The 15,627-nt window shown below is 35.7% G+C and overlaps 1 protein-coding gene across 2 annotated transcripts; it reads left to right on the top strand.

The window, feature by feature from the left end:
• Positions 1–533: 533 nt before the first annotated feature.
• LOC115434973 (cleft lip and palate transmembrane protein 1-like protein) lies at positions 534–15,616 on the top strand. 2 transcript variants are annotated; one of them, XM_030157133.1, is made up of 17 exons: positions 534–855; positions 3,727–3,818; positions 4,006–4,183; positions 4,378–4,502; positions 5,845–5,923; positions 6,008–6,125; positions 7,274–7,368; positions 7,477–7,561; positions 9,808–9,908; positions 10,019–10,078; positions 10,179–10,229; positions 10,316–10,398; positions 13,132–13,166; positions 13,274–13,329; positions 13,442–13,486; positions 13,641–13,774; positions 15,124–15,616. In XM_030157133.1, the coding sequence occupies exons 1-17, from the start codon at positions 661–663 to the stop codon at positions 15,188–15,190; spliced, it is 1,599 nt and encodes a 532-aa protein (XP_030012993.1). In that variant the 5' UTR covers positions 534–660; the 3' UTR covers positions 15,191–15,616. The 2 variants fall into 2 exon arrangements, with proteins under 2 accessions (XP_030012993.1, XP_030012992.1); XM_030157132.1 differs by having other exon boundaries at positions 4,375–4,502.
• Positions 15,617–15,627: the final 11 nt, after the last annotated feature.

Genomic DNA, 15,627 nt, shown 5'->3' with positions numbered 1-15,627 from the left:
AATACACTTATAACATTTCGAGAAAAAGATGTCAAAATCAAGACAATACAGCCGAGGTTTTATCTCTGGAATTAATAAATCAAATGCTGCCATTTCTTAGTAAACGAACAAAAGACTTTAATATCGTCATATGCCTATTTTTTCCTTTTTCTTGAAATGTTAAGAAAAAACTCCCTGTAAAACATGATGTTAAAAGTCAATTTATATTCATGATAATAATAATAGAAATAAAGGTATGGATTTATTTATACTCCACTGTGCAAATGATAGCTTTGGCTGACATCTAACTTGGTAGGAGGGAGTTAAACCTTGATATAAAAACCAATGTGTGGGGGAAAATAAAGGAATACTTATACAGGCCTATTTCCAAGCAGTAGCCTAATTGAGTCTCCTATTTATTTATGTATGAAATCAATTAATGCAAGACAGTTACAAAATATAGGACAGATGTTGGTAAATACAATGTAAAGGCAAAGTGGATATGTCAGCATCAGCATCAGCATCAGCATCCCCCTTCTGGATGCGGATCACCGGAAGGATGCTGTCGGGAAGAGGAAGCGTGACTTTATTGTGTGTTGACGCTCTGGAGGAACATCTTCAGTCTGACAAAAGCCACCAAAAGAATCTTTTAATTTGTTTTTGTGCCCATTAGTATCCGCTATGTTTCCATCGTGTTATTCCAAACCGGCGGACGGCAGCGGTAAGAAGAGCTCCATCGCTAAGCTCCTGCTCGGGGTGTTTGTGGTTTACATGCTCCACACCGCCTGGCTCCTCTACGGCTTCCTCAACACCAAACCCTGCGATGGAGGAGAGCACTGCATCACATCTTACCTGGCAGCCAGACCCAGACTACAGGTCAGCACACGCCTTTGACGCTTATGTCTCACTCCAGACTCTATACTATCAGATCAACACTTGCACATAAACAACAAAAGGCTTAAAAGGACTAATCCGCCTTTTTCAGCAGGATATTAATATGACCCACTGCAGTTTAACCCTTGTATAGTCCTCATATTGCTATTATTCAACCAGTTTTCATGGATCTGCATTTTTACCCCGCCCCCCGAAGGAGAGGCAAGGGGTATTGTTTTTGTTTGTTTGTTTGTTTGTTTGTTTGTTTGTTTGTTTGTTAACACTTTAGGAGAAAAACTATGGGTTGAATTCACTCCAAATTGGGTTTATAAATTGCCAGTGACTCAGAATAGATGTCATTGCATTTTGGGAAAAGTAGGTCAAAGTTCATTTTTTTTCATGAATTTTTAAAATCTTTTTTCCTCCATTTACCTATGATGGGCGAAATTTTAAATATCTGTAGCAGCAAAACTATTGGTTGAATCCATACTAAATTGGGTTTATAAATTGCCAGTGACCCAGAATAGATGTCATTGCATTTTGGGAAAAGTAGGTCAAAATTCACATTTTTAATGAATTTTTAAAATCTTTTTTTCCCCCCATTTACTTATACTGGGCACAATTTCAAATGTCTATACAAACATCAATTTTGTTTCAATTTACTTCAAACTTGGCACATATATAGAGCCAGTTGATATACTGACATCACCACATGCATGGACATGATGACATCAGCTGGGTTGATGCCAAAAAAAGCTACAATACATGTGAGAGGCGGGGGTTGTTGTGCCTGGCACCACTTGTTGGGTTTTTAATTCAACCAGTGGCGGATCTAGAAAATTTGACATGGGCTAGCAGGAGGTCTTGTCAGAGTGGCACGGGAATGTCCTCAGTGTGGTACATGGAATCTCCACATATGTATAAATGGAGTCAGTAACACTTTTAAACTATTTTTACCTCTGCCTGGAGGTATTGTGATCACTTTGCTTTGTGTATTTGCGTGTTTGTTTGCGTGTTTGTTTGTTAGCAGGATAACTCAAAAAGTTATGAACGGATTTTCATGAAATTTTCAGGAAATGTTGATACTGGCACAAGGAAGAAATGATAAAATTTTGGTGGTGATGGGGGGGTGACAGATCTGTCTTGGCGGAGGTCTGCGCCCTCCGAGTGCTTTTCTTGTTCTCCCTGTATTTATTATTTTTCCACTTTGACAGTAAGGATGTAACTTGCTTTCACTGTTCAGGCTTATTGCTATGATATTGATCACACTGTCACTGAAACTTAAGCCCCTTAAACAGTGACCTTCTAAATTCAAACATACCAGTTTTACATATCTAAATGCTTCAGTTTTGGCTAATGATGAATAAACGTACTGAACCTTTAGCATACATTCCAATCATTACATATTTAACTTGACTTTAACTTTGTGTGCAGGGGAAACTGACTTCACCTGGTAAAGCTGGGCGGCCCAACACAATCAAACAGCAGATGTTTATTTTATGCCTGTTACAGGCAAAATAAACAGCACATATCCATGGCCAAAAAACAAAACCTCCTATCTGAAAAATGTACTAAATTAAACAAAACTGCCTGTTTTCTTGCAGAATGATACTGATAATGAAACCCAATGAATAATGCATTGTTGTTGGGCTATATTACTTTTTACACAGCACTTTGTGCATGAAAAAACAAGATACTTAAAAATTTCTCAAACAGTGCATTTTTCAGATAGGAGGTTTGGTTCTTTGCCTATCGATATGGTTAATATGTGCACTACACCTTTTTTAGATCACACTTATGAATTAAAGTACTACTCGATTTTTGTTTGTTTTTTAATATAAAGTAAATGTCTCTTGCCAAAAATACACCTTACTCCTAAAGTATTGCTCTCCAGACTAATTTTCCAGATGGAATTTAGGATTAAAAGCCTGATGTCCTGCACATGAGTAACTGCCCTTTGTGTTGTCCCTGGTTGCATCCTCATCACATTGACACACTTGGACATTTTTTGTCATCCATATTTCATAACTTCCTAGCTGCTGACAGGCTGGTCCTCTGACTCATTTTTGCTTTGGAACTAGCTAAATGCTCAGACTCATCCTCTTGTTCAAAGTCGCCATCAGACTCTTAACTTTCAGAAATGTGATCCTTGTACTCCAAAGCCTCTTCCTCTACATCATTATCATGCTTCTCTCTTCCAAAGTCAATTGTAAGGTCCTCTGTGCAGAGAATTTTTTGTCCATCATAATCTGCTGTGATAGAGAAATACATTGGCAAAGATATATTTATTGTGTCCTGCCCCCACTTTACAGCTGGGATAGAGTATGAGCACATAAAGATGAGTTTCCACAAGTCAGAGGGTGAAATGTGCTGGAATGTGCGACAGTTGTGCAACTTTGTGCTGGAATGGCAGGTGCAGAAACACAAAACACACACACACACACACACACACACACACTTTTATTAGCCACGGGCCCAGTGGAATCAAACATCCTGTGTGTAATATAAATGTGTAGGGGGTTTGTACAGTGTATGGTCATTGAAAATGTGTATAAATGTTCATCATATCATTATATACATTACGTACAATCATATTATTTTTCTTTTGATAAATAATGAAAACTCCATACAAAGGTTAATATTAGTCCTGGTGGTATTTGATGTATAATCCTCACAGAACGTGTGTGTGTGTGTGTGTGTGTGTGTGTAATAACCCTTTCTCTGTCTATCATTAATAATGGAATATATTGCCTGTGTAAAATAAAATACTGTCTCTCACTTTAATAATTTATTTTGCTTCTAATGTATTTTTAACAGAATGCACAGATTGTGTAAATTAGATATTGCTTACAGTCATGTGTTTGTGTCTCCCAGATGAGTGTGTTCACCTGCTTCGTGCCAGATAACAGCCAACTCAACCTTGCTCTAAAAATAGATCCATTTGATCCATACTCCACATTTGAAAGGTGGGTGTGATCATTTGACATAAGAATTATGGATGCACTGATTGCAGATATGATAAAGATGATATTTAAAATGACACTTTGGCTGATGACCAATGCTGATGCATTCTGATGATTGGTACTTTCACAGCCAAGGATTCTTCTTCCATCACTGGTTTCATGAGTGGTAGCTCTTTCTGTGTTTTTGTAGACAGGTGAAAGTCTATATTCCAGAGGAGACTCGCTCTAATGGCAGTCTGTATGCGGTGGTGTACATGCACAAAGCTGGTGTTTCACCTCTGGACGACAGCAGAGAAGTCCACTACGCAGCTCAGCTCACCACATACATCCCTCCCAGACACACTGAGGGACAGAGAAACTCCAACAAGGTAAAATGTAGTTTATACTCCCTCAAAGCTGATGTTTGACATACAATGTTTGCTGATGTGGCACTATTGAGAAGGTGTCTTTGCAGCACAATCTATTTATTATTATTATTACAAGTCAGACACAAGATAACATGTAAACTATGCTGTAATGATTTGAAAAACACTGAAAGAAATTTTTGTGGCTCCATCAGAAGGTCCCGACCCGACCAGACAGGCCTATATCCCACTGGAGACCCCACCTGTCAATCACAGTGATGTCAGAGGCCTTCACCTTCAACAAGGCGGGGCTTCCCAGTGATGTGCGGCGCTACATGAGAGTGTAAGACTGCTACAAATTGCATTTTTTTTATTCAGTATGTGCTGCAGCTGAACTTACAGAGAAGGTACTGATATATGAAGTCTGCATGCTACACTAACTTCACATGCTTCACACACTAAGGATTGTGGGTAGTAATTATACTAAAAGCGTGCAGGAGAAGGCAAATTCCAGCTCCTTCCAATGTGCTCCATGGGATGAATAATTATTTGATCCTGTTAGAATAATGTCATCATATATTTTTGTCAATTTACAAGATAATCTAACATCGCAGGTTTTTATGATGGTAGTAAAGTATGTGAAATGACTCAGTGAACTGCATCTCTCTTATCACATGATCCACCAACAACAAAAGAGCTGTTACCTCAACACATTTCACTGTAAAAAAATATGAACCCATAAAGACCCAAACATCCACTGTCGACTAAAACTATCTAGTCATGTAAAATGTTTAATACCTGTTGATCCACTAAATTTATCAATACATGTAAATAATTGGTTTAAAATGCAGTTATTCATCTTTTCATGTTCATCAGATATGATCCATTTAGACATTGAGAGGCTCTGTAGTGAATGTGGAAACTCCATCATCTTCTACAACATTGATTCACCAGTGAGACCCATGGAGTTGGGTCAATGACAGTGAATGGACACGCTTGTTTTATGTTCAGTTAATAATATATTTTACAGAAAAAGTCACTTTTTCTTCAGTTTTGTTTGTTTCTGATATAACAACTCTCAATTTTAACCTGAGCGTTTAGGAACATCTGCATGATCAGTAAATTAAATACAGGAAAATACCTGATTTATACTGGTAAAATGCAAAACACAGCGGATAATATTATAACAAATGGTGTTAAATTACTTAAGACAGGCTAGCTATAAAAAAAAAATTCATTTGGGAACTGGTTCAAAAGTAGCACTGGGTCTTTATGGGTTAAAGGTGAAACTACTACACATCTGGTCATGTTCAACACTCGGACAAAACACACTTCTTGACAACATTTTCTTTTAAATTGACAAATATCATACAGCCTGAGTGGGGTCAATGGGATCAAAAATGACTTGTCTCATGTAATATTTATCTTGACATGTATATCTTTTTTTTGCTGTACTAAACAGTATGGTTGTATTAATTACAACACGGGGTCATTCTCATTTTACCTGATATCCCTTTAGTTTGTTGGTGCTTTGTGTGAATGGTCCTTGTGAGTGGATGGTTGTCTCATCTCTTAAAGGCCATTTTGTGCAATTTTATATGATATTAAATCCCGTTGTTTCCATTAGACTGTTAATATAGAATCTGCTTTGAGCCACTGTGTCTGTTTAATTTCCTTTCTGGTAGGTCTCAGGAAGGCAAACAGATGATGTACCTTCCTCTTCTACTGGTTAATGAACTCAGCTTCAGAGTCAAAGACCTCATGGTGAGACACTGAACATACATGCATGTCCATTTAAAAATGCCTATTACCTGTTTTCAGATTTCACAAACATTTATGTCTCTGCAGGAGATCAGCATAGACACTGATTACCTCCCTCTGACTGTGTCCTATGAAGGAATCTCTCTGAGGAGATTCAGGTTTTGGATCCATTTACAGGATGTGGTGTATTCACTTCGACAGTTTGGTGAGTTAGATACAAGTTATTAATAGTTTACCTATCCGTTGATCACTTTTTGCCACTGATATTGGTACTACTGTCTATTTCTCCAAACTAGAGCTGTATTGAATGTGAACAGGACAAAGTTCATTTAACAAACACCACTTCCTATAATCTAAACTAATCCTCTAATCATCCCCATCCACATTTCTGCCATCATTGTGACATGTGAATAAAACACAGATATGGGTCAAAACACAGTAATGTCCCATCAGAGAGCGAACTTTAATTGATTGCCATTCCATCGTTTATTTCAATATAAAGTAGCTCCTTGTTTTGGATAATCCCTTATAGTCCAACTAAAGCAAAAATGAATTTAAAAGTAAAAATGTAGAACCATACCCATATATTCTGGACGTGTCCTAAGATCAGACCTTTCTGGGATGATATATTTGTTGTTGTGAACACAGTTTTCAACCAAATATTTTCTAAAGATTTAAAGTTTGCTATTTTAGGTGTAATCCCAGAAACTTTAGAGGGAAATAACTAAAAATACCTCTTGCGAATTTTACTAACAGCAGCCATTAAATGCATCACTATCAAGTGGTTGAAACCTGAACCTCCAACATATAACATTTGGATTGAGAAAGTGAGGGAAATCTATCAGATGGAGCAAATTACACATGTACTTAGAATTCAGGGAGAGATATTTACAAAGAGATGGAGTCCCATGATTAAGCTTTTAATGCAATAAGCATTCAGAAGTGGTTGTATACATGTATGTTATTTATATGTATGTATATATGTATATGTATATTTTATTTATTTATTTATTTATTTATTGTCTTTCATGTTTCATTTGTGATTAATTGTAATTAATATCTACTGTAGATATAGATTTTTTTTTTTTTTTTTTTTATGTGTGCCATATGGGGATGTGTGATTATATGTCAATGTATGTAAAATATCTTATATATTTGGATGAGCAAAACCAAATAAAAATAACAAGTTTAACAATAAGTTTATATATATATTAAAAAAAAAAAAAAAAGGAAAAATGTAGGTTGTTTGGCAACAATAATCTGTCAAATTGTCTTTTAAATGTCCCGTCAGAGAGATTTCAAATACTGTGTTTTGACCCATATCTGATTTGTTATTCCTGTGTGTCTTTCCAGGCTTCACAGAGGAGAACATAGATGAAATTAAAGAAACACTAGCGGATTCCAACCTCTACCTGTTAGTACTGACTGCAGTCATCACAGCTCTGCAAGTAAGATTCACAAACACACACCGCCCTCTACTATAGCAACAAAGCCTCTGTTACAATGAATTAAAGCAAGCAGCGGGTATAACAGATGACTTTATGATTGTTTTGTAGCTCATTTGTGAATTTCTGGCTCTTAAAAATGACATCAGCTCATGGAGAAAAAAGAAGAACATGGCAGGAATGTCCAGAAAGTCAGGTAAGAAAAGCTTCACTGATTTTTCTTTTTTTTTCTGAATGTTTTAAGACTTACAGGGATTCTTCTTGTTCTGTCTCTCCAACTATTAATAATTACAGCTAAAAATACAGCTACTAAATTTACCATTTTATAATACAATTTTTACAAAAGTATCAATACAACCCACTTGTTTTACACATACCATATATGATGTGGATGCAAAAAGGTGACATTTAGTGAAGTTTTCTTGTTTTTAGCACATGGGTTTTCATGTGTTCATTTTGATGATTGCTTGGTTCATTTTTGGATTATTTTGTTCATTTTATTCATGATTTTGTTAATTTGTGTTCATTTCATCAATTATTTAGATTTTTTTTTTTTTCATTGTATTGATGATTTTGATCATTATTTGGTTTTATTTTTGATCACTTTCAGGAATATTTTTTGGCATTTTTGTCCACTTTTGTGATTATTTGATTAGTTTTTATTCATTTTCTTGGTTTAGACCTTATTTTGCTCACTTCTATTTAATGTTGGTAGGGCCAGTGTAACTCATTTCTTTTTGAAGTTTATAAATTTTTATAATTACGCAGAAAACACAATATCCCCAAGTGTCTTACAGCTAGACCCACAGAGACAAATTTAGCTTAATATTTTTGTTTTATTGTATGAAGTGTGTAAGAACTAACATTTCTATTCGCAATGATCGTGTCTGTTATGTTTGGAATACACATCCATGCTTTTGATACCTTTGTGCATGTGTGTTTCATACATGTGTAAAAAAGTTCCAAACTTTGATAACACTGCAGTTCAGTGTTTATATTTTGTTTTTTTCACTATCAGTTTTGTGTAGTTTGTGAGCTGTGCTGAAGCAAATATTATTTTTTGATGAGTTTTACAGGACTTGTGTAATTTTGCTAGTTTTATTAGTTTTGATCCCCTATAGTTGCTGCACACCACCGCAGCTACTGTTCCTGGGGTCATTAACAACATAAAAACAAAGCACCACAATTTCCCACAACTCGCTCAACAAACAGGATGTACATATACTCAACACAACAACACAAAAAACAAAATTCAACAACAAGCACATAATGCAAAACAATTACAATAGCAATCATAGTAACAACAAGCGCAGAAAAAAAGAATAAATAAATAAATAAGTGGCTATTGACACAGTACTGTGGCACGAAATACCAGTTTGTCTATTACCACAGAGCCAATTAGCGCCCTTGTTATATCATGTCTAGACCATCATGTACATCCCAAAAAGTACCAAGGCAATCATAAGGCGAATAGGTCAATTGGAGATACAGTGGATGTTTAGCTCACTCGGTATTGAATCAGCTGACAATGCAGAAAACCTAGGTTCAATTCTTGGTTGGAGTAGTTTTTAAAAATTTTTTTTTTTTTTTTTGTAAAAATTTTCAAACACAACTGAGAAGTCACGCTGCACACAACCACATCTATCTAACATGAAGCTCTGTCTACCTTCTCCAGCCTCTAGAGCAAAGAACGCCATAAAACAACATGTAGAGTATTTGGAACAATAATTCCTATGCTATACTATCACTAATTTGTCATTTCTTCCATCAGTTGCCACAGTACTGTGGTAGCAAAATGCACAAAAGATTGCAGTGAAGTATACCACATATATCACCACAGTACTGTGGCAAGAAGAGGATAATGAGTTCATGTAACAGTATCCATGACTGGCTCTAGTACAAATGCTAACATTTGATTGGTCTGTGGCAATAGACAAACCAATATTTTGTGCCACATTACTATGGCAGTAGCCATCGACATAAAATAAACCCAAAAAACAGAAAGAAAAAACAGCTCCACAACAAACAGAAGAAGAAAAACAAACCATGTAGATGATGTCACTATAGGATGTGCTATAGCTCAGACAGTTATTCTTGGATAAATATGAAAATTCTTAACCTTTTAGAAAAAACTAACAGCTTGAATTTCTGAAATAAAAACACGTGGCAGTGTATTCCATTCCACCATTGCCCTATATTGCACACTTCCCTGTATTTGATTCATCCTACAAGCAGGCAACAGGAAACGTAGATATGCTATACAGTTCTGTATAATGTTTTGCTGGTTTTGTTATAATGTTTTTTGGTTAACATGTGGAATTTTGCACAAAAAAAAAAAAAAAATTTAAATACTCTGCTATGACGCACCAGATTATGTCCGTGCTGGATAATCTTCATATGCTTTGGATCTGAACTGCTTTGCGTCTTCCTTTTTGTGTCTAGTTCTGTGGCGAAGTCTGGGTACGCTGCTGATTTTCCTCCATCTGCTGGAGGAGACGAGTCTGCTGGTGCTACTTCCTGTCGGGTTGGGAGCATGTGTAGAGGTACATAAAGGAATAGTCTCTATTGGACTTTCTTATTTGCAGTGCAGAGGGTGAAAGTGTCACCTAGTGGTTGTTGGTTGGTTCTACATTGTGGTCTGTCATCCTGTCAGGTCTGGAAGGTGTTTAAAGTCTATAAAATCCAGCTGCAGTGGAAAAGCTCCAAACTCCATGTGAGTACGATGCATAGAATATGACCTCAGATTAACTGAAAGACAGGTGCTTTTCAACAGTTTCTCTTTAATCTACATCGGTGTCTGTGGTTCTGATCAGGTCAACAAACTAGATGAAGAGGAAAGAAAAACAGTGGAGTACGATTCACAGGTACGAGCGTTTTTCTGTTGGAATCTGCTCCATTTTGTTTCTGTCTTTGTCGTATCTTGGTGTAATTTGAATGATTTTCTCTTCAGGCTTCCAGATACTTGTCCTACTTGGTCTATCCTTTGTGTATCAGTGGAGCTATTTTCTCACTGGCCTATTTACGCCAGAAGAGGTGAGATCATCACATTATATTTGACTTTCTGTTCACGTTTATACTCATCTCTGGTGGCATGATAAATATACTTTGCTGTTCAATCTGTCTATGGAATTTTATTATCTTTCATACATTATTCTCAAATTGTTTGGAAATTATCTGCTTCAGAGGTAAATCTTACTTAATAAATGACAAAAGTGTTGGTTGGCTCATGTTTTCAAGACATATAATTAAGTGTTACTGTAATATATAAGCTATATAGGTTTATGTACATTTATATGATAGATTTATACATTTTACACTAGAAGGAATGTGTGTTTGAAGTAAAAGTAGCAATACCCATTCTTAGTAATACATAGAAATTCACATTTTGAGCCAAGATTGTATTGTGAAAACTATAACCAACCTGCACTTTTGACTTAATTTCTATTTATTAATGACCCAAATGAAGCAAACTTTTATTCCGGAAGCATTTGTTCAAACAAGTGTTATCACACGACTTGATATATTTTACAAGATAAGGCTGTAAAGATAAAACTACAACAAAACCAAACAAATAAAAAATGCATCATCACAATGAAGAAATTTTCATTCTTGAAAATAACGGAACTGTTATAAAGTTATTGAACTATCTGTGAATGAACATCAGTTAAATCACAAAACAAAAACCTTTAGCTGGTGAGCAGCAAACAAGACATCCTCAAATAAAACCAAACACACTGCAAACAAAACACTGTTCACTAAAAATACAATACAATTTCAAAAAAGTTAAAAAATAAAAACAGAATGGAATGAATCACAAATCTCATAAACACATTTTTTGTTTGTGTTAGAATATAGAATGATGAAAATGCACCATTGTAAGAAAATAATCTGTAAGTTTGAATTTGATGGTAACAACACGTCTCGGAAAAGTTGGGACGGGGGGGCAGAAAAGGCTGGAAAAGTAAGTGACACCAAGAATAAACAGTAATGAATTATGTTGATTGGCAACAGGTCAGTGTAAATAGATATACAGTATGTTACACATGTACTGTGGTATTTACAATATAGATACAATACAATACAGTTAACCAGGCCAGCAAAATCATTGGAGAACCACAAGCCCCCCTCTCAGTACTGTACAGCCAGTCTGTAACCAGGAAGGCCACCCTGATCACAGAAGACCCCTCCCATCCCCTCCACCACTGCTTCCCACTGCTGCCATCAGGCAAACGCTATAAAGTTCCACTGGCCCGGAAGAACATCTATAAAAAATCCTTCATTCCCTCCACAATAACTATACTGAATAATCTAAAATGAACACTTTGCTGTTTTTACCTGCACCCCTCCTCCTTTTTGCAATGATTGCACCTGAATGCTGTTTTAATGTGTTTTGTTTAAATCACAGGTGTTAAACATGCGGCCCGGGGGCCAAATCCGGCCCGCCAAAGGGTTCAGTCCGGCCCCTGGGATGAATTTGTGAAATGCAAAAATTACGCTAAGATATTAACAATCAAGGATGTTAAAATCATTTTAGGTTAGTTCATCTAAAATGGATCAGACCAGTAAAATACTACCAGAATTAGGGGTGTTAGAAAATATCGGTTCTGCAATATATCATGATATTTCATTTCACAATACTGTATTGATATTAAAAAGTACTGTATTGATATTTTTAAGTATTTATTCAAATGTAGATATGGCGGGGGTTCCTTTTTTGTTTTTCTTTATTATTTATATCTTATTTCTTATTATTTAACACTGTTTTATTAAATAATGGTTATTTGAATCATCCTAAAAGCACTTTTTACTGTCTGAGAGGCAGATGTTAGTTCCTTTGTTGGGATTGCACAAAAATAATGATATGATGTTAGTTATGAACTAATAGAATATGAACAAACAAACAAAAAATTGCCTTTTTAACAGTATCATGATATATCGTGATGTATTGTATTGTGATCCTAGTATTGTGATTTGTATCGTATTGGAAGATTCTTGCCAATACTAAGCCCTAATCATAATAACCTAGAAATAATGAAAACTGTACATTTGTCTCTTTGTTTTAGTGTAAAAAAAAAAGTAAAATTACACAAAAATGTTTACATTTACAGACTACCCTTTTACAAAAAATTTGAATATCTGAAATGTCTTAAGAGAAGTATGTGGAATTTTAATAATATTCTGCCTGTTATTTAGTGTTTTGTGTATTTGTAGATCCACTGTGATCTTTAAGTTGTGATTCACATGTATAAATGATAAACTAAGGTGTAATATTGCTAACATTGCACTTATTTTACTAATGAATTTTCAGGTTGTTAATATTTGTTCAGGTTATGTTCAAGTACAATTCGCAGACGTAAACATGTACGTTATGGAATTTACTTTTTTCACTCAAAAGTTCTTATCTCATTGTTCATATTATTTTAGTGGTCTGGCCCACTTTGTATCATATTAGGCTGAATGTGGCCCCTGAACTAAAATGAGCTGCAGGAGGTCATCCAGGGTCAGGTTCTTGAGGTCGTTGCAGCGGGACACTTTCCTCTCACAGTGGTTCACACCTGGAAGGACAGGATGATCACATTAATGCACAAATACATCTGTTAGATTTTAAAGAAGCTGAATTTAGAAAGAAAATTAAATATGTAACACAGCATTGTCATATTGGTATTGATTATCTATCTATCTATCTATCTATCTATCTATCTATCTATCTATCTATCTATCTATCTAGATGTTTTTGTATTAAAGTAAGTGCTGTTGTGTTGACAGTTATTATTCCTGGATGATCAACAGCCTGGTGACCGGTGAGTTCACTTTATTTTACTGAAACAGGTCCATTCATGTGATTGATCCCAGTCCAGTCTTTTATTTCTTCTTTCTTTATGTGCTCTGACTCCTGTCTGTGTTTCAGGAGTTTACGCTTTAGGGTTCCTGTCCATGGCACCGCAGCTTTTTATCAACCATAAGGTTTGTCCTGCAGCTAAACCACCGACAGCCACAAAATACCAATGAGTAAATAGTGTAAAATAATGTGAATACTGACACTCATTTTTCTTTCATCCTTCTATTATTTCTTCAGTTGAAGTCTGTGAGTCACCTCCAGGGGACAGTGTTGATGTACAGAGTGAGTACAACGCCTCTAATGATTTGTGTTTGCCTTTTGGTTTTCCAACATTTTCTGGAAACTTTTTACTGACCAGTGATATTTTGAATGATAACATTCTGATAATCATCTTTAATTATAAGAGTTGTGTCATTGTCTCTTCGCTCTGAAACAGGGAATGAACACACTGATCTCAGATCTGTGCTCCTTCGCCTCCTTCATCTCCTCGTCTGGATCCTTCTCCTCCTCTCATCAGCTCTCCTGTTTCAGAGACGAGCTCCTCTTTCTCCTCTATCTCTACCAGCGAAGGTGGGAAACTCCATTACAATAACACATACAGAAAGACATGTAGGAAGTCCACACAAATACTAAAATACACAAAGTCACAGATGTACAAGGCTATGTTCACACTACAGGTCTAAATGCTCAATTCAGATTCTTTTTTTGCTGAAATCTGATTTTTTTTTTTTTTTTTTCATGGTTGCTTCAATTAAAATTTCAGTGTGACTGACATCAGACTAGTGTGTGCATGTGCAGAAGACAATGTGACATCACACTCAGCACACTATGTTTATTGAAGTAAATATGGATCTTGACGGGTCCTGCCTCCTCCGGGGCATTTTGCCATTTGTCTCATTTCACTGGTGTAAAAGTCAGATGAAATGCGACATGACCGTTCAGACTGAAGTCACATTGCAAAAACATCAGATATATATCTGATTTAGGAACACATATGAACGTGGCCTGGGTCTGACTTGAAAAAACTTGGATTTGTGCATTTCAGACTGTCAAATATGGGTCACAAATGTACAAAAAGTCAGATTTAGGTCACTTTTTACCTGCAGTGTAAACATAGCTTTGGTACCCTGGTCAAATGGTGTAACTAGGATTTTTTTCCTGATAAACACAACACAATATAGAAAAAATAACATGGAGTATAATGAAATATAATGAAATCTCTTTTATAATATACTTCCTTTTTTAATTTTTTTTTTTTTTTTTGGCAACTTTTACATAAGTTATCAAAGATTATTTAGGACAGAATAGGTTTTCAGCACGTATCCAGCACAACTGTACAAAAACACATAAAGTTTCAAATTTGGGGGTAATCCTAATAAAACATTTTAAGTAACTATTTCTGTAAGTACATTTACATACACAGAGTTGTGACCAAAAGTTTTGGCAGTGAAGCAAATTTGTTTTTGCGAGCTTTAATGATTTGGGATTTTTAGTTATTTTCCACATGTTTCTGAGGAACGATGAGGAGCTGTTCTGTTCATTTTATACATTTCTAAAACTTTTGCAAAGAATGTAAAGAGTCAATTTGTGTCACTGCCAAAACTTTTGGTAATGTCTGTATGTGGATAAAATATTTAATATTTCTCATTCTTTTACAGTTACACTGTTTTGACATTTTCAGGAGGATGCCTTTGTTATGCTTTGTAAAAAAAATAGTGAAAATGTAAATTTACATTTGAGCAAATCTAAGGAATGTATTTGTTCGGTTTTTAATACTTCTGAATTGCTCATTTTGCCACTGACCCAGATGCTGTTAGTTATTTTTTTTTAACTTTTTGATAATTCTGCACCTGAATGACTTCTTAGTGGGATGTGTTGCTAAAATAACAATCATATAATCTTGTCGTCATCTCCATCAGGCGCTATGCCCCTAAAGTCAGAAGACGAGAATCTGGGAGCCACAGCAAGAAATTAAAGACTCAGTGAGGAAAAGACAAACTGTCAACGTTCTTCTTTTCAGTAACGAATGCACAAGCACATGCAACAAGAAAATCACAGGGGAGCTAATCAAGCTTGAAGAAGGGAAGTGAAGACACCGACACCGACAGGATGTTTGCTTCCAGTTGTTCTTATGTTGCTTGTGATGAAGCTTCCCCTCGGCTGCAGTGACTTTATTCACATCTACACACATTCATTTATCCATCCATTAATATTTTATCCTATCAAGCAGATTTGCTGGATTGTGCTCATAAATGTAAGTGTTTTCTCATAAGGTCCATAATGTACCCATCAGTCATCTGTTTTTGGCACTGATGTTGCTGAATAAACCTGGTTGTTTCTTTAAATACAGCACTGGATAAAAAATCTTAGGCCACCACTAGTTTTAGAGACATTCTAATGACTACACACACACACACACACAC

The sequence above is a fragment of the Sphaeramia orbicularis genome, chromosome 16 (genome assembly GCF_902148855.1).
Source record: "Sphaeramia orbicularis chromosome 16, fSphaOr1.1, whole genome shotgun sequence".
NCBI classification, from domain to species: Eukaryota; Metazoa; Chordata; class Actinopteri; order Kurtiformes; family Apogonidae; genus Sphaeramia; species Sphaeramia orbicularis.
Note: the sequence above shows the minus strand (reverse complement) of the source record. Positions and strands in the feature narration are given on the sequence as shown.

What these genes read in the sequence shown, in the direction of transcription:
- LOC115434973 (XM_030157132.1), top strand. Translation starts at nt 661, where the DNA reads ATGTTTCCATCGTGTTATTCCAAACCGGCGGACGGCAGCGGTAAGAAG. An exon ending in GACAGAGAAACTCCAACAAG is followed by an intron (nt 4,184 to 4,374) that starts GTAAAATGTAGT and finishes TGGCTCCATCAG; the next exon opens with AAGGTCCCGACCCGACCAGA. An exon ending in GGAAAAGCTCCAAACTCCAT is followed by an intron (nt 10,079 to 10,178) that starts GTGAGTACGATG and finishes GGTTCTGATCAG; the next exon opens with GTCAACAAACTAGATGAAGA.